Source organism: Myxine glutinosa, chromosome 7, assembly GCF_964187855.1.
Source record: "Myxine glutinosa chromosome 7, kmMyxGlut1.1, whole genome shotgun sequence".
NCBI lineage: Eukaryota > Metazoa > Chordata > Myxini > Myxiniformes > Myxinidae > Myxine > Myxine glutinosa.
Genome location: NC_136267.1, coordinates 77282126 through 77301868, shown reverse-complemented (window position 1 = coordinate 77301868; position 19743 = coordinate 77282126). Strand labels below are relative to the sequence as shown.

The 19743-nt window shown below is 39.7% G+C and overlaps 1 protein-coding gene across 1 annotated transcript in view; it reads right to left on the bottom strand.

The window, feature by feature from the left end:
- Window positions 1-19743, bottom strand: part of SKIC3 (SKI3 subunit of superkiller complex) — a 117572-nt gene that overhangs the window by 41920 nt on the left and 55909 nt on the right. Inside the window, exons 24-27 of the mRNA XM_068122557.2 lie at window positions 17134-17202; window positions 16850-16924; window positions 12921-13062; window positions 12578-12671 (exon numbers count right to left, since the gene is read on the bottom strand). Of these exons, the coding sequence (XP_067978658.2) occupies window positions 12578-12671; window positions 12921-13062; window positions 16850-16924; window positions 17134-17202 (380 nt within the window). The remainder of the gene's footprint in view (window positions 1-12577; window positions 12672-12920; window positions 13063-16849; window positions 16925-17133; window positions 17203-19743) is intronic.

Below are 19743 nucleotides of genomic sequence, written 5' to 3'. Positions count from 1 at the left end.
TTACACAGCTTCATTCCCTTACCCACTACAACTTGACACCCTTACCTCATATGAGGCATCTTTGTTGTCAATGGAAACTTACAATACCCTTTTTAATATCACAGAGAAAAACAACAAGTTTAGTTATAATCCAGGAAGTGGATATAAAACTATAACCGTTTCACCTGGAGCTTACGAGATTTCTCAAATATCTTCAGAAGTCTCTCGCCTTATGAAAGAAAAAGGTGATGAACCAAAAAATATTGTAATAGATATTCAAAAACACACTTCAAAATCAACGATTAAACTTAAAAATAATTATAAAGTTGATTTCACGATTGAAAATTCGTTTAGAGAGCTATTGGGTTTCTCTTCAAAAAAGATTGAAAATAACGGGACGTTTTACAGTGATAATGTTATCCAAATATCCTCCGGTATAAATTCAGTATTAATTCATTGTGATTTGATTGATGGTGCTTATAACGATGGAATAAGAACAAATACAATATTTTCATTCAGTGCATACTCAACCCCGATTGGTTATAAATTTAATATGGAACCAAAAAATCTTGTCTATTTACCTGTGTCAGGAAAAACCATATACAGAGTAAATTTTAGGATAACCGACCAAGATAATCGTATGATATCCTTTAATGATGAAATTATATCCATCAGAATTCACCTACGTGAAGTTTTTCAATAAATAAATAATGGTTATTGTGAGAAAACATGAGTTGGGAAAATATAAAATAATAACAGGGAAGGGCATGTACCTTTCACCATACTATACAAGGTATGTGGGTAAAGGATACTATAAACCTAAGAGACAACGAGGTGTAGGTCATCAATTTCGAAATAAAGGAGATGGGATAATTGATACTCTAATGGGTATTGGTTCAACCATCCTTAAACATAAAGACCTAATTGGTTCAACTGCTTCTGCCGTGGGCTCCGTTGCGGGTGCTATAAAGAGTATAAAAGATGCTCAAAAGGAGTCTCATAAATTACAAGCAATCAAAGAAATAAAAAAAGGTAAAACTCAACTATCTTCACAAGAACGACAAAAAATCATTAAAATACTTGGGTCAGGGTTTCAACGATTTTAATACTATATAAATACAAGTATGGAAGCGATTGATAGTATCTATGATTTGGATGATACAATTATCATTTCAAACTCCACAAAAAAGGAAGACTATTTTAAGGTAAATGCTATAACAGGAACAGACTGGAATTCAAACGGAACAAAAAGTTTTGAAATAAATAATCAACAAACTTACTTGAATATAGCTGATAGTTTCTTGCTGTGTAAATTTAAATTCACTAAGGCTGCGAATAATACTAATGCTACACTCGTAAATGATTTCTTCTGGAAAATGTTTGATAGTGTTCGCCTGTATATTGGAACACAAGAGGTTGAAGCGGTTGATTATGTCTCTGCTGCATCTGAAATGATGAAATTTACACTATATTCGTTTGGTGATAGAATGGGTAAGGGAGCTGTTGAAGGTTTTATTCCTGATATGTCAACGGGTACAAACACAGACCCTGGTTATAGTCAAAGGAAGGCAATGTATAATGATGACACAAAACCAGAGAATAGTTTTACCGTAGCAGTACCTCTGAAAGGTATATTTGGATTTTGTGATTATGACAAAGTTTTGTATGGTCTTAAAATTAGATTTCAACTACAAAGGAATGATAATGTAAATAGGTTGCTTTTTGGGGTTGAAAATGCTTTTGGAGACAACAATAAATTTGTTCTTAATGATTTGTGTTGGTATATCAGTGAATATACTCCTAATCTTAAAACGGAAGAGATGTTAAATAGAAGACTTAACCCAAAGAAACCGCTAAATGTATCATACCTTAAAAGAAGATGTCAACACGTTAAACTGGAACACACTACCTACACTTGGAATTTGGGTGTTCTTCAAGGAAAGCCACGATACCTCTGGCTCATTTTTAAAAAACCAGATGGAGAGGACGGTACTAATAAGAATAATGCGCTGAGTGATAATGCTAAGGTGAAACAACTTCGGGTTTCTCTTGATGGCACATTTTATCCGCGAGATAGATTGAAAATTGATTGGGAAAAAAATGATTATGCGGAAGCCTACAAGTCCTACCAAAAGGTGTGTGAAAGTAATGGTAATAATGATCCTATTTTGGATATGGTTGCGTTTCAAAAACTTTATACAATCTACGCAATTGACCTGAGTTCTCAAAAGGAAACTATAAAGTCTAATCGAGTGGATACTTCTCTATACATTGAAAGAGGGGAGAGTGAAGAGGTTAATGCATATTGTTTGCTTTTGGAGGAAACAGAATTACAGATTAATACAGATAATGGTGTTATGATTAATATCACATAGGTTTTTTCTCATAAATAAATGGTTGGGGTATATGTTAATCAAATCAATCTTAATAAATTAACATCTTGTATTCAAAATCAAAAGCCTTGTATTATTAATGTTAATACAATTCAAAGAAAAGGAGCTGTAAGAATTGATGTTTTACTCACACACACACACAAGTAAAAACACTAAATGATACTGGTTCACTTAAAATTAAAATGACGAAACCTATGTTAAAGAAATATTCAATAGACGAGTCAAGAGGAGGATTTCTCCCGTTTCTAATTCCTTTATTTGCTGGTTTAAGTGCGGCGGGAGCATTGACTGGTGGTATTTCAGCAGCGGTAAAAACTGCTAACGAAAGGAAGGCACAACTAAAAGCTCAAAAAGAATTGGAAAGACATAACAAGGAGTTGGAGAAACAAATTAGTGGAAGTGGTGTAATTGTAGATTTTGCTCAAAAACTTGAAAGTCTACCTGATAAAGCTAGATTGTTGGTTAGAGATATGCTTTCCTCTATCGCTCAAGCGGGTGTTAAACTAACTAAACGGGGTAATGGATTGTATCTTTCTCATAAATAAATGGATAAATGGTTTAAACAATTTGGAAAGAATACAACATCAAATATAGAACTTACTAAGTATTGTAAAACACTAAAAATTGATAATGTGGTTATTTGTATGAGAGATGAATTAATACATATAAATAAGAATACAAAGAATATTATTATGAATTTAGACACACAGAATGGTTCTCATTGGGTTTGTATTCATAATAGTCAGGATAAATATTATTTTGATAGTTATGGTATGCCACCACCTGTTGAAGTAATACAATTCTTACAGAATGGTGTTTATCAAACATTTCAAGTTCAAGAAATTAATTCTAAATGTTGTGGTCAATTATGTTTATATGTATTATTTCAACTCAACAATAATGAAAATTTTTATGATATCATTTTTAATCTAATATAAATGACTTATGTTGGAAAAGATGGTTCTATCTTTGGAAAATCCTCTCAGGATATTGATTTATCAAATTATTATACAAAGGCACAGGCTGAACGACAAAAATATAGTGTAAGTAAAAATATTAATATGAAGAATACTTATAAATTAATCAATTATCCAAACCCTACAGATGCAAATGACTTAATTAGATTTAGTGATTTATCACAATATATATTTTTAAAGAAAACAGCACGTTTTGTTAAACAAGTAAAATTTACAACCACAACACCTGGTTATACTGACCATACACCTTTCCTCATTTAATTTAACTACCTGCTTACAATTGAATTTTATAAAGAAGGACATATAGTTAATATGCGAATTAATAAATGGGGGTACGATATGCCTGATTTAGGGTATAATTGGTCTTTTTCAATAAACATAGAAGACCTACATGATTTGAATCAGTCTCGTAAAGAAGAATATTATCCACTTGGTGAGGATATGGATTTATGTGGAAGTACAATTAATAAACAACAAATACATGGTTTTAAGAAAAGAAAAATATATGATAGTATAGCGATGGTTAGCATGACAAAGAAGGAAGGTCATGAGATAAGGATAGAAAGCCGAGGAATACAAACCGATTTGGTAGTGGGAAGATGGGGTGGTATTACCTGTCATAATATTAATCTCACATATATTTCTGATACATAAATGGCAGGAAGAAGACTACAAGAGAATTATAATTTTTGTATTCAAGGATACCTACAAGAAAAGGGTGCTCGGTATTACATACCTTATGATTTGGAGCATATACATGGGAATTTTGTCATTAAAAACTGGCCTTATACTGATATTGTTAAACCCACAAATAGAGACTTGTTTAAAATATTAAATAAAAATGAACTTCTCAAAGTTATGAAATATAAAACTCTTTTAGAAATCGTCAACAAATCTTATTGGTATCCTATTATGAGAAAAATAATTATAGATACAAGAATATCTCAAAATCCAGATGAGTATATGTATAATATTCTTTGGGGTTCAAACTCAAGGGTAGCAAGGGATGAGGAAGGAGTTGAAGAAGAGAAGGAGGAAAGAGAGAAAAAGGAGAAGGAGGAAAGGGAGAGGGAGGAGAAGGAGGAGAGGGAGAAAAAGGAGAAGGAGGAGAGGGAGGAAAGGGAGCAAAGAGAGAGGGAGGAAAAATATAAAAAGATGGAAATCAGTGAGATTCGTAAAAGATTGAGTGTATTACAGCAAATAAATCAATCTCAACGCACCGAAGAGGAAATTAAAGAATTAACAACTCTTATGAAGATAATGGTTTCAAAAATAACAACGTCAATGTCTTCAATTTCAGGGAGGAGATTTAAACGTGAAAGTGGTGAAGAAGAAGAAGAAGAAGAAGGAAAAGATTATGTGATTGATGATGTTGGTGTCATTGACTTTAGTTAGTTTTTATTTGTAAATAAATGGAGGAGAGAGTGAAGGCATTCCTTAGGATTCTTTATGTTTTAAAAATTAAGATAGAAATGTATATGTTAAAAACCAAAAAGGTTTTGATACTCTGTCGGAATTTTTCTGATAAATAAATATGAGTTATTGTCTCAAATGTAAAAAGAAAACTAAATCTAAAAATATCTCTTATGTTAAAGCTAAAAATAATAGAGTTTATCAAAAAGGATTATGTCAAGTGTGTGGCTCTAAAAAGTGCCAATTCATCTCACCTAAAAGAGGAGGAGATATACAAAAGTTTCTGTCAGGAAGTAAATTTACAACAACTGGAATTCCAGGGGAATTACACCTTCCAGGGTATTCTTTCTGTGGTCCAGGAACAAACCTGGATAAAAGATTAGATGAGGCTGACAATCCTAAACCTTGGTCTAAACCTACAAATAGGGTTGACGAAGTGTGTATGAAGCATGATATTGCTTATGGGAAAACCACTACGTTGACTGAAAAACATAAAGCCGACAGCGAAATGTTGTATAATTTGTCTTTGATACAAAATCCAACGTTGAGAGAGAAAGTTGATAGGTTTATTGTGAGAAATTTGATAAATGCTAAATTGAAACTTGGTCTTGGTTATTCCTCAAAAAACTATTAGGCTCTAATGATGTCATCAAGACTGAGGAGCTTTTGGCTGAAGAATTACACAAACCTATAATCACAAAGTTTAAAAGAAGGAAGGTTTATTCTAAATACACCGACCACATATGGTCCGCTGATTTAATTGAATTGAATAATGACAGGGGATACAGGTATGCTTTAACCGTTATTGATTTGAGGAGTAGATTTGCCTGGGTTGTCCCTTTAAAAAATAAAAGGGGTGATACTTTAATGTTAGCCTTTAAGCTAATATTTGATCGGGATAAAAGGAAACCAAAGAAGTTATGGACTGATGAGGGAACAGAGTTCTATAACAAAATATTCATGAAATTTCTTAAGGGGAAGGGTATTAAATTATACAGCACCTTTAATGAAGGAAAGGCAGTTGTTATTGAGCGTTTTAATCGTACTTTAAAAGAGAAATTATATAAAAAATTCACACAACTCGGTTCTCAAAAATGGGTGTATTTAATTCAGGATATTGTAGATAATTACAATAATACAGTTCATTCATCAACAAAATCAAAACCATTGGAAACATTTACAAAATTAGAATATGAAAAGGAGATTAATTTGAGAAAGCCCAAGTTTAAAGTTGGTGATATAGTAAGAATATACAAATGGAAAAGTCATTTTGAGAAAGGTTATACACAAAAATGGACTTGTGAATTATTTAAAATCATTGATGTAATGGATACAGTCCCTTGGACCTACAAATTATATGATTTAAATGGAGAAGAAATCTTGGGTTCATTTTACTCGCAAGAATTACAAAAAACACAAGTAAGCAGATAATACCCTTGAAAATAATAAATAAATAAATAAAATGTAATGGGGATACGTTTTTAAATCTGTGAACCCCAAACACAGAATCCCACAACTTTTTAGTTGGGGCTTAACTTTTGTGTGTGTATAATGGGGATACGTTTTTAAATCTGTGAACCCCAAACACAGAATCCCACAACTTTTCAGATGGGGATTAACTTTTGTGTGTGTGTGTATGTGTGAGTGAGTCATAATAATATACAAACCCTAACCCAACCCCATCCCTAACCCAAACCCATCCCTAACCCAAACCCATCCCTAACCCAACTCCATCCCTAACCCAACCCATCCCTAACCCAACCCCATCCCTAACCCAACCCCATCCCTAACCCAACCCCATCCCTAACCCAATCCCATCCCTAACCCAACCCCATCCCTAACCCAACCCTAACCCAACCCCATCCCTAACCCTAACCCAACCCATCCCTAACCCTCACATTCAAAATCCCAACCCTAACCCAATCCCATCCCTAACCCAACCCCAACCCTAACCCTCACATTCAAAATCCCAACCCTAACCCAACCCCATCCCTAACGCAACCCCATCCCTAACCCTCACATTCAAAATCCCACCCAAACCCTAACATAATGTTTCTTTTCTTCTTTTTTTAAATACGTATTTCTTTCTTTTTTTTCCCCTCTTCCTCCAATTCTGTCTTTCAAGGCTTTCAAGTTTGAAGAAGTAGAAATGGGAAGAAAGAATTTTCCAGCATTTTCTTCCTCGAACTTTCTTGATATTGCTTAAATCAAGTGTCATTAAATAAAGAACATTGTTCATTGCTTTAGAATCCAAAGAGTCTCCAAGAGGAACCCCACAGGTAGAGTCTCCAAAATAAAACCAACTTTCCAAGTTCCCAAGGTATAACCACATTCCTGTTGAGCCTCCAAGATAGGTATCACATTCCGAGTCATCAAAACAAAACCCCCATTCCGAGTCTCCAAAAATATAACCATCTTTCCAAGTCCCCAAGGTAGAACCACAATTTTCAGAAATATTGGGGGTTTCCGTGATAAGTCTCACATAGTATAACTGCGGACCATCAGGGAAAACTTCCCTTTCCCAATTTTTTAGGGTTTCTATGATGTGTCTCACATAGTATAACTGCGGACCATCAGGGAGAATTCCCATTTCACAATTTTTTAGGGTTTCTATGATGTGTCTCACATAGTATAACTGCGGACCATCAGGGAGAACTCTCCTTGCCCAATTTTTTAGGGTTTCTATGATGTGTCTCACATAGTATAACTGCGGACCATCAGGGAGAATTCCCGTTTCCCAATTTTTTAGGGTTTCTATGATGTGTCTCACATAGTATAACTGCGGACCATCAGGGAGAACTCCCCTTTCCCAATTTTCAGAAATTTGTGGGTCTCCAATGTATGACTTGTATTCTGGCTCATCAAGGTAGAACTTGTTCAGTGGGTTTTGTTTTGATAACTCACAACAAGTATCATCATGGTAAAACTCTTTTTCAGGATTTTGTGGATCTACAAGGTATAACTCTTTGGCTGGATCATCAAGGTAGAACTCGTTCTGGGGGTCTTGGTTGTTCAAAATGTCTTCAAACAAAAAAATAACTTCATCCCAACTTGTGTTAAAAGCAGAATTTTCATTTCGTATCTCAGATGCAATTTCCTGTGAAAGAAAATAACAATGTATTAATTTAATACAATATTTTTATTTGTATAAATCAAGCTCTATGAATATTAAAATAAACTTTGTTAACTCTTACACGAGTCTCATCTAAAAAAAAAAAAAATTAAAATAAATAATTAAATAAATAATTAATTAAATAAATAAATAAATAAATAAATAAACAAACTTACCTCCATTGATAAGAGGTTCGAGTCCAGTTCATCAATCTGAAGGTTGAGTTCTACACAGGTAGTAGGACTCCAAGGAATAGCAAAGTTATCCCATTCCATTTCGGCATAGTAGTCCATTCTCAAGTGAAGCAGAAAGCGTGTTTGAAAAAGCCTGTGTGGTCGGTGCCTTTTATAAGGACTGGGTGTGTCATTTCCTGTGGAAATTCCCTGGGCGTGTCTTAACTGGAAATGATGTGATGGAAATTCCCTGAAAATGATGTAATGTATTACCTGGAAATGATACAATGCTGAAGAGTTTATAAAGTGGGTGGGACTTAACAAAGTGGGTGGGGCTTAGCAGAAGTGGGCGGGGCTTAGTAAAAAGTGGGCGGGGCTTAGTAAAAAGGTGGGCGTGGCTTACCAAAAAGTGGATGGAGCTTAACAAAAAGTGGGCAGAGCCTACCAAAAAGTATGTGGCACTGGAGGCGCTCAAACAAGAACATTGAGGGTGGTTTACCATTTTATCTTAGCTCAGTTAAAATATCTTAATAAAGAACCAAACTCAAACATCTTTTTTGTTAATATATTAGATGGTGAAGGGAGTGGCAAGAGAATTAAATTATTTCCCACGCATAAACAAATATTTGTAGGGTCGTTGTTTGAGTGGGTCAAAGATGATTCACCAGATGATATTAAGAGTAAAAGGTTAAAAGGTCCATAAGGTCAGAAGGATCACAGGTTCACACAGAAGGACCATTGTTTAAGTGGTCTAATGAATAAGGATAACATGTCAAAAGGTTAGAAGGTTCGTAAAGAACAGGGTGAGAGAAATAGAGGTGTTTAGGGACAATGAGGGAGGGGAAAAATTAACATGTAAGTCAATGGGAAAATGAGAGTGTCCCAGAAGCAACATATATACACTACTTACCAGTAAATCCACCAAGGAATGGCTGAAAAGAAAGAAATGGAGGGTTCTGGAATGTCCAAGTGAAAGCCCGGATCTAAATCCCATCGAGATGTTGTGGGGGGATTTGAAATGAGCTGTGCATGCAAGAAACCCCTCAAACATCACAGAGCTGAAAGAATTCTGCATGGAGGAGTGCGCAAAAATTTCTCCCAGTCGATGTCAGAGACTGGTAGACAGTTATAAGAAACGCCTACTCGAGGTTGTTTCTGCCAAAGGGGGCAATACCACCTATTAGAGCCTATTATAAGGGTGTACTTACTTTTTCCACATGCAAAATTTGCATTTATGTTTATTTGAATTATACAATGGACTACAAAATGTAAATGTTTCATGATATTTGTTATATTATATCACCTTTATCTATCAATATTGTTGAAATGAAGATCAAATAGCTGTATGTTGAAATATGTTGAAAAAGTCAAAACTTTACATGGGGTGTACTTACTTTTTCACGTGACTGTAAAGATGTTTGGTATCTATTATTTGACAGTAATGCAATACAAATCAATATTCTGTCATACCTCTAACCCTGCAAATAACCAATTGAAGACAATTTGAAAATTAACAATACATTTTGAGTTTTGATTTGTGAGGCACTTGTACCAAAGACACATGATTTTTTAGAGTACGCTCATTCGTTACTGCATTTTCTGGTTAAGGGAAAGAAAAAAAAACAGTCGCAGCATCTTTACTTCTTTTTGCTTTTACAGCGTAGCACATAGGGCAAAGCCGTCTATAACAGTGTTTGTCCATATGCATGTATGTATGTATGTATGTGTGTCCCCTCAAATGTATACCAATCAGAGCTGAGGATCTGGTGACATGACAGAGTGATGCGATTACGTCCGACGTCATTACGGCGGTACGGCGGTTGACTCTCCACACTCCGGCATTTTGATTCCAATTTCGTTCATGCCGAACATATCGTCGAACCTGTCATATATCACAATCGCCATGCTCTACGTTTACGTTTTTCATTCAGTGTGAAACACAAACAAACCGATTGTTAAAATGATCATCAACTATCAAAAGCATAGACATTAAGGGTCTTCCAACGACACAGTACGTACAGGCCTTAGGCTTCATGCCTCACCTTCAGGCCACTTTGGACAAATTAAGCCCAGGTTTCTTAATACAGTAGTATCGTTTCAGTAGTATCGTTTTCGTAATAATAATAATATAGTAAATATGGCCATAACACTATAATCCCAATGTCGTGAATTCAAAGTTAATGGATTGAATTGGTGTATGGTCCATGAATCAATGATACGCGGTGTACGGTACCAACAACCGCGGAAGAAAGGAATTTGCCTCGGTTTTTTGATAGTGATATCATTTTCGAAATAAGGACAACCTAACATTAATATAATAGTAAATCTAATCGTAACACCAAGCAGAAAGGGTCATTCCTCTTTGAGTGGCAGATCTATGGTCGGGTCTCAAGAACATTGGGTGTGTTCATTTACCAAGTTTCTTGTGGAGAAATCGCCTAGTGGTTTTCACATTCGAACAAGCATTCCATGCAAAACCGTTAAAGAACGGCTAGCTTTTCAAGCGCTAGCTAGCTGCTTGGTAAATGAGCACAACCAGGTCTTCCACCCTTTCAGTTTCATGTTAAACAGCAGGAAAAGTGGGTTTCATTGGTGTGTTTCAAAGGGCCGCTACGAAAAACGCTACTTTAGCTGCAGGGTCATGTTATTGACCCAACCCTTGTGGGGTATATAGATTACGGTAGATCTTTGCTCAGTCCTGTAAGTAAAACTTACCTCACGGATGTCGGGATTCCTCAAGTTTTCTTTGTTTAATGTTATAAACAGCATTAGCAACCGTTTAAAAAGCTCATCATATCTTTGTGCTTTATAATATTTTACGAGCCCGGCTATGCCGCTGTTGGACTTTCTGTCTTGTTCTAACAGGATATCCCATGGGTCCGCAGCTGATTTAGCTGTGGGTTGAGAACCACTGCCCTAGAGGTATGCATACTAGCCTGAGACCTACTGGCGTGAGCTGTCCAGCCTAGGTTCAAATCTCGACACAGCTATAAACCGTCATATTTGTGTTTCACATGTAGACCAAGACCAATACATCAATGTGTGTGCAGTCCCTCGAATGGACATTAAAGTGGGTGTCCCATCTGCCAACATTAGTTGGTGGATATTAAAGATCCCATGGTGTCCTTTGCCAAGAGTAGGTGAGCTATTGCCAGCACCCTGGCTAATTCATGCCCTGCCTACCACTGGGAAAGCCAATGCGAATCACCCAGAGTAATATTTGCTGTGAGGCTACGATGGCAGTACTAAGCCTACCTTTGGACAGAAAAACAGAAAGAAGAATTTGGATACCACCTTTTTATTTAATGCGCAAGAATCGATATATTTTAAAGTAGCCGGATTTCTCCATCTGTCTGTCCTTCCCTCTGTCTGTCACCCTCTTTTCGCTGTGACGTCATTACAGCATTATGTCTGGGATGTCATTACAGCATTACGTCTAGCGCTAAGCTAGGTCTATATGAACGTGCATGTCATCTGGGCGTACAGCACTCAACTCATCATGTCGCTTCTCTGACAGCAGTCGAATATAACCCATGTATCCGACTCAATCTGACATTCATAGGTGAGGGGCTGACATCGTCACTTTTGTTCACCATCAGAAAGCATAAGTGAGAACAAACCTGAATGCATATCGCAACGTGATAAAAAGAACGACGTAACGTTTGATCCCTGGGAACGTAAAACGTATTCATAATCTTGTTTTTTGGTGAACAGGTGTATGTATTATTAAAATTAACACTGGCTTGTTAGTAGTAAAGATGTTTCTGGAATAATTTTTTTGCAAATACTGACCGTGAATAAACTATCGCTGTAATACAACATATAAAGTCATGTTGTTCAACCACCGTCAACAAAGCGATGGGTTCAATGCAAGTATAATATAAACTGCTTATGTTATCACAACAATAGCTGTAGGCCTTGGACACAATTTTGCACCACATTCAATGCTGCACAGATCACCTTTGCAAACTTTTACAACTACGCACCAATGTGACCTCAAACTCACACAAAACTCAAACACAGGCCTAGGTCATGGAATTCAGCACTATAAAAGTTGCATACCCTTTACTAGGAACAATCTCTCTCTCACAATCTTAAACACACTGAATTCTCAGGAAGAATAGACAAAGGGTACACTGCAGGGATAGCTCACGTACCAGCGTCCAAGTTGTCTTGTCCAGGTTTGACATTGGACAATTAAAATAATTATGAAATCCAACGACAATATTCATTATAACGTTTGTGTTTCACAGGCAGCATGTGTTAAGGAGTTCCTCAGAGGGGTTCAGTTACATGTCCTTCATACTTATCCCATCATACCTTTTGAAAAAGAATGGCCTTTTGGCCTGTTGCCTGGGGAAAACTTTAAATTCCCATCTTTTGATTTACAATATTGCGAGTTGCCTCTTGTTAAGGCACTCTCAACGCCATCAAGCAAAAGTGAAAAAGACGTCAACATATCGAGAGTCTGGCTTAACAGGAACAAGATAACTGAGCGGGATAAAGAATCTTGAAAAACACAAGTCATACCTGCCGTAGGCCTTGGCAGCCTGGCGGTTCAATGACAAGTGCTCGCTCAGGTAACCCAGCATTGTAAGACTGACTGGGTCATCAGGAAGTCGAACTAATGACAGGCAAAAATCACTTTTGTAAATAGTTGTATTCATGATTTCTCTGAGATTCGTAGTTGCTGTAAAGATGATCGGTACAATTGGACACAAATAGAGTCAATGAAAGTGCCGGACATTGGAAGAACAGGGAAATTGGGAAAGGAATGGAAGATGTGCAGGATATTAAAGAGCTAAATTGGGGTTTGTATTTTGGGGCTATGCAGTATACACACAATCGGTGCCAACTCGCGTACACAACTCACCAGTACACCCACTGATTGCCAGGTGAGCAGCCGACACCGCATTCATGCGCACTATGTTAAAGCGATACAGCTCAGAGCTGCGGTTACTCTTGTCCTGCAGCGTGGTGCACACCCAATGTGCATAACCCTTTGCACCTTCGATCTGTGCATGGAATCAGAACACATATTCATCATCATCTCTAACAATACTTTGTTTGCAGAGTGTCACATCAACGACGACAAATTGTGAATGTCTCTGTGGCTGAGAATCAACCCGAGACAAGTCAACAATCCAATGCAGACAACACATGTTGCTCATACAATTTCTTTAAAAACAAATACATAAACAAGAAAAAGAGCAATCAGAGATTGCAAACCCTCGCCAGGATGTATTTTCAGTGGTTTTTTAAGGCTTTTGTGTTAAAACAAATATGGCGGCCGAACCACGTGACCGATGACGTCATCATTATTATTTTTTCTCCACCAGTTTATGCCGACTTGGCGCTCAAGAAATTTCATCTTTATCGGATGAAGTTTTGCACTTGTCGAATTATGACGTCATAATGGAGGCACCTATGACAGTATGACATCATCATTAACATATTTTATTCCCCATGGAGAGTTCTTTACTAGTACCCTACTGCAAAGCCGCAATGAGCCGGTGAAGCCAAAGCCTCTTGCCACTATTTTACCCATCACTGTGGCATCAGTAGGGTAGGTAGTTGGTAGTCGGTAGGTGTAGTAGGTACCGTACCGAGTTAAAAATGACACCATTTGCATTCTGGATGAGATTAAAATTTATAAAATTTCCTTCTTGATTAATTCCGTGAATTCCGTCTCAACTTCGGATATTTCCGGCCGTGAAAAACTACCCCCTACGGGCGCGAGATTTCTAAAAAATAATTCTTCGTCAATTTTAGAATATTTGATGCCGTTTTCAGCCTCCGAAACGCGGTAATAAGCTTTTTTGAAATATTTTTTCCAATGCTCGAATCTCATTGGTTTCGGTGTTTGGTGACGATTTTCGTTGAAGATAACCAGGGCCCGTGCGGGTCCGGGGAATGAGGTTGGTCTTAAAGTATTTTAATTACAAATTAGAGGTGCATGCCATTGTGAATCAAACAAAGACGGGTGAAACAAACTCCTATTGAACTTTTTCGCAATTTTTTTATGCATACTTCTGCATCCGCAAGATGGCGGCCTCCATGGAGCGATTTGGTGCGTCAAAGCTTCGAAATTCTCAAAAGATCCAGCAAAATCTGGTTTTTCAGCATAATACGTACGCGTTCATTCACAACACCGGCTTCGCCGGCTACAATGAGCCATGTCTCAATTTTTTCTCTTCAGCGCTTTCCGAGATATAGAGGTGCAAAGTTTTTCGATTTTTCCAAGATGGCGGCCGAACCACGTGACCTATGATGTCATAATTATCATTAAAGAAATTATACAGGTGGAGGAGCACCTATGGTGAAAATTTCTTGTCAATCGGACCAACGGTTTTAGAGAAAATCATATTTATTCTGTGCGGACAAACAAACAGACAGACAACATACTCAAATGCAATACCCTCTCCTCTGGCGAGGTTAATAAATAAATAAATCATCATCCGCATAGAAAATTCAAGTGTGCACTGATTTTTTCTTTTAAACAAGCATGATAGCTTAAGTAACGGTACATTTTATGACTATAACAACATTTCTTTCTCTGCTCTTTTCCAGGCCTATCTTCTGAGTGTCACCTGCCTGTATCAGGGAAAACTGCCAACGTTACCCAATATATTCAAAATCTTGATGTCACGACTGATCCTCTTACAATAGATAAGTCAGCTTTCTCTCCATCATGAGCAAATTGAGGCATGGAATTTGAAATTACAGCAGACCCCAAGACATCTTTTCTCCAGGATTAACTCTTCTGATCTCCAACTATCAGTTTGGTGCCGGTCAAGTCATTCCACCTGGCACATGATACTTCATCTGCACCAGAAAGTGCTGTCAAACAAGAAGTTAAGGCTATTTCACTGGACATCTATGCATTTGATTGTCTGGAACCTCATCCTGATTTCCAAATGTCAGTGTATAGCATCAGTTGTTGCCTCCTAGTTTTGCCATTGGATTTCATGTGCATTTGAAAGCGACGGATTGCTTTGGGAGGAATTCTATCACGTGCTGAACCTCTTGAGGCCAGTGTTACAAGTGCCTTGAGGCCTTCGCAAAGAGTAGGTGAGCTATCGCCGGTACCCTGGACATATTACAAATTATTGCCCAAACTACTGCTGGTAAGGCATTGGCAAATCACCACCCAGTCGGAACCTGGCCAAAAATCTGTTTGGTAGGACCGACGTTCTGTAACAGAGCATGGTACATCAGAATCAGAAACGGAATTGTTCTTGACACCTGTGACTGCACTGCTGTTCATGCATTTGTGAGCTATCTTTTGTGGCTTGGCTTGCATGCCTGTTTTCTCCTCTCCACCCCCAACAACCTCAAATCTAATTTGCAGTAATCTCGATAATACAGCTAATTGCGAGGCAAACTTCATGGAAATCCACCAAGTCAAGGAAATCTGGGTTTCCTTTTTATAGAGAGCAGACCACAATGTATCAACAGCACAGCCAAATAAATATTTTCACCTGTCACATGCTGTAGGTCTACAAGAGCTTTGCGTTGCTGTTGTTGTTGTTGTTGCTGTTTGGAATCGATTTTTTAAAATGTGCACCCATTGGCTGGACTGCTGCTGGACAAAACCCACATCTGTCGCTTTACTCCACCCACCATAGCATTGAGACAAAATGATATGGCCACCGCACCATTGAAGGAGCTGCGCTCCAACGCGAGTCGAAAGAAGTGACGCGACCAAAGACGGAATTCGTCCGAGTTGCTTTATTGAAACAAAACAGCTCAGGTATTCTGACAAAAGCCCGTTCATCGGGCAGCAATATATATACACATTTATGTCGGGAAGTTTGCCCGGCAAAAGCTATACCGGGCATGCCCGGGTGTCAAGGGCGAGCCTTGGAAAGGCGAGTCTGGACCTGCCCGGGCGTGTTTGGCTGCGGCCTGGCAAGTCGAGGCTGGGCGTGCCCGGGCGCTCTGGACGAGCACTGGAAAGGCGAGAGCGGGCATGCCCGGACGCTCTGGGCGAGCCCTGGAAAGGCGATAGCGGGCATGCCCGGACGCTCTGGGCGAGCCCTGGAAAGGCGATAGCGGGCATGCCCGGACGCTCTGGGCGAGCCCTGGAAAGGCGATAGCGGGCATGTCCGGACGCTCTGGGCGAGCCCTGGAAAGGCGAGAGCGGGCATGCCCGGGAAAGACGAGACCGGGCGTGCCCGGGAGGTTCGGGCGTGCCCGGGAACAGTGAGTCCGGGCATGCCCGGGAGAGGCGCGTCTGGCCGTGTTCTGGCCGGTGCAAGGCGATTGTGTGCATCCAGCGGTAACCGCTACACCATCTTGATTTTCTGGTGGGCCTAACACTGGCCTAACACATTAGGCCTGCAGGCCACTGGGTCGAGTGTTGATCACGATGAGGGACCCCGAAATATCTAAACGTATGTTAAATAATAGTAAGGTGCAATCAAGTCTGTCAGAATACACAATATGAGAGAATGCATGGTAATTAAATATTATGTTACGTAGTCAAGCGTTATGTTACACAAATTATTTTTAAAAATAGCGTTACGTAATTTTTGTACAGCGTCATATTGGGGTTAAGCAATCTGTGACTGTGTGATGAATCAGCTCGTTCTGATATAACCATGGCAGAGGCTGTCATAGAGAATAGGTGTCGTTATTTTTTTTAATTGTGCATAAAATGCGTGTTTCCCAATCGGCCCATTGTGACCACAGTATGGCCATTCTTGTTCAAATAAATTGTTTTTATCATTCTTGAGGAAACAAAACACCACGACCATGGAGTACAACGCTTGTATGAAGGAATGTATGGTATGCACTTACATGAAGCGCCAACTCAGTGGTGTGACGAAACAGATCCATTGCTTCTTCACTGCCAACATTCTCTGCAATTAAAGCCTGACACACAAACGTCAAAATGGGTTAGGATTTTCACAAAGCTGTCCTGAAAATGATATTGAACCTTTGCAGGTGCTTAATGAATACAAGAACCACAGCAGCAAAGGTATCTTTGCCTTTGATCCAGTGTGGATTTCTTATTTATCAGGAGGCAAGACAGGTTGAGGCCAAGCAGATGCGTCCAGTGCCCGTGGAATTCTTAGACTTACCTGCCCAATCCAGCAAGCAACATATGAAGGCTCTGCAGACTGCGCAACCTTGAAGGTTTCATGGGCAAGCTGAAAAAAAATGGATAAAACAGCATGTTATGAGACTCGCATATATTTCCATCAATAACAGAATCCCTCGGCCTTCCCTCACCTCTGTCTACTACTCTTATTTATGTGCAAATGACATCATACATTTTGCTTCATTGTATTACCGGATACGGGAGGAACTGCTTACAGGCAGCATTTTCAGGTCCATTGTAGTTATCCTGAAATGGTGATGGTGGACCCTGTCTTGAACAATTGAATTGAGTTTTTTTTTTTTTTTTTTTTTTTTTTTTTTTTTTAATACAAGATCGAGGCTCGTGAAAGAGCGAACATTAATCACACAGAAAGACAAACCGACACATAAAACATATAACATCGGGAGCGGTAGACAAGATGGGGAGAAAGGGGGAAGGACACAAACACAACATTTGAGAGCAGGGACCGAGAGACATGGAGACATCGAGAGATCTGAGAGAGGGCGAGGGCTTTGGGGGGGGGGGGGGGGCATGGGAAGGGAGCGGTGGGAGAGGTATAAAACATATGGACACTGCCAGGACTTCCAGGAAAGAAGTTGGAATTTCAAACAAGGTGGATCTGGGGTGAATTAGCGGGGGTAGAAAAGATCAAGGTTTTGGATGGGGGAAGATAAGAGATGGTGGTGAACAGCTGTTTTAAAGACCTGGAGGGAGGAGTGGGATTGAAGGGAGTGAGGGAGTTTGTTCCAGAGGCGGGAGAAAAGAGGAATGAAAGAGTGAAGGTGAGCAGAGAGCCGAGATTTCGGCAGTTTAACCATCAGAGGGTTGCTGGCAGATCTTGTGCGACCTGTAGGAATATTTGGGGGACAGAGCACAGAGAGAGCTGGGGGTGCAAGGCCGGAGAGGAGTCGGTAGAAGACAGAAAGACCACCTACCTGCCTGCGGTGAGTGAGTGAAAGGCCCTCAGAGATAGCTTCATCGCGGGAGATTCCAATAATTCTGAAAGCTTTGGTTTCAACAGCGTGAAGCCGAGCTAGGTGTGAGGCAGGAGCACCGGCCCATAGGGGAGAACAGTATTCCATTGAGCTGCGGATGAAAGCCTTGTATGTGGTGAGGAGCTCAGGTGTGCCGAGGAAGGACTTCGCACGACGGAGGATGCCCAGTCGGCGACTGGCTTTGGAGGCCAGCTTGGAAATGTGGTTTTCCCAAGAAAGATCATGGCAGATAGTGAGACCCAAAATCTTGAGCGACAGAACTTCTTGGAGAGGATTGTTGAGAAAGTAGATGGGAGGGTTGTCCAGTCGATCTTTTCGGAGAGACATAGTAAGAGTGTGAGATTTGTCAGGATTGAAAGACATGTTCCACTTGTTTGACCAGTCTGTGATTTTGTCCAGGTCTTCAGAGAGTGAGGAGGCAGCAGACTGCCGATCTGAGGGAAGAGGAATGGAGCGGCAGAGAGTGGAGTCATCAGCAAAGAGATAGAGAGGATTTTCGAGAGAGTCAGAGAGATCATTGATGAAGACCAGAAAAAGCACGGGGCCCAGAACACTGCCTTGGGGAACTCCAGCCTGAACAGGAAGAGGAGATGAGAGAAACCCATTCAGGGCCACACGTTGACGACGACTAGAGAGGAAGTCCGCCAGCCATGCGTGGAGATTTCCATGGATACCAAAGGAGGAGAGTTTGGTGAGCAGAGCGGGGTGCCAGACCGTGTCGAAGGCACGTGATATGTCGAGGGAGACAGCTCTAATTTCCTGTTTGGCATTGAGGACCTCCATCCATTGTTGAGACAGCAGAAGCAGCATGTCCAGAGTAGAGTGACCTGGTCTGAAACCAAATTGATGATCAGAGATCAAGCCATTGGAGAAGAGGAAAGATTTCATATCCGAAGCAATGATGGATTCCATGACTTTGCTGATAATTGGGAGAAGGCTGATTGGTCTGTAGTTGCTAGGATCTGTTTTTGCACCTTTTTTGTGCAAAGCGGTGATGTTGGCTGATTTCCAAGCAGATGGCAGTTGACCTTGAGCAAAAGAGAGGGTGAAGAGAACAGAGAGAGGGTGAGATAGAGCAGCAGAGCAGGATTTTAGGACCCGTGGGCTGATGCCGTCGGGTCCAGTTGCAGAATCAGAGTCGAGGGTTGACAGAAACTTTTCCACCTTGTCAGGAGGAAAGGACACGGAGTCCAGGAGCAGCAGGGTACGACTGGGTATGGTGGGTACAGAGAGGGATGGGTTTGGGACACAAGATTTAGAGGCAAACACAGAGTTGAGGCATTCAGCTTTTTCACGTGCGGAGTCAGCTGTGTAGCCGTTTGAGGTAAGGGAGGGGATGGAGGGGGAACAAACACCAGAAACGGATTTGACCAGACGCCAAATAGCAATATAGCAATTTTGATAAAGATAGCAACCCCGCCTCCAGGACGAGGCTCAGGTCTATCATACCGGAGGAGGGAGTAGCCTGGGAGAGATACTATGGAATCAGAGACATCATAAAGGAGGAAAGTTTCTGTTAAGCAGATCACGTCTGGTTTGACAGAAGCAACCTGTATGGAGAGATCAGTTAAGTTTGAACGAAGGCCCCGGATGTT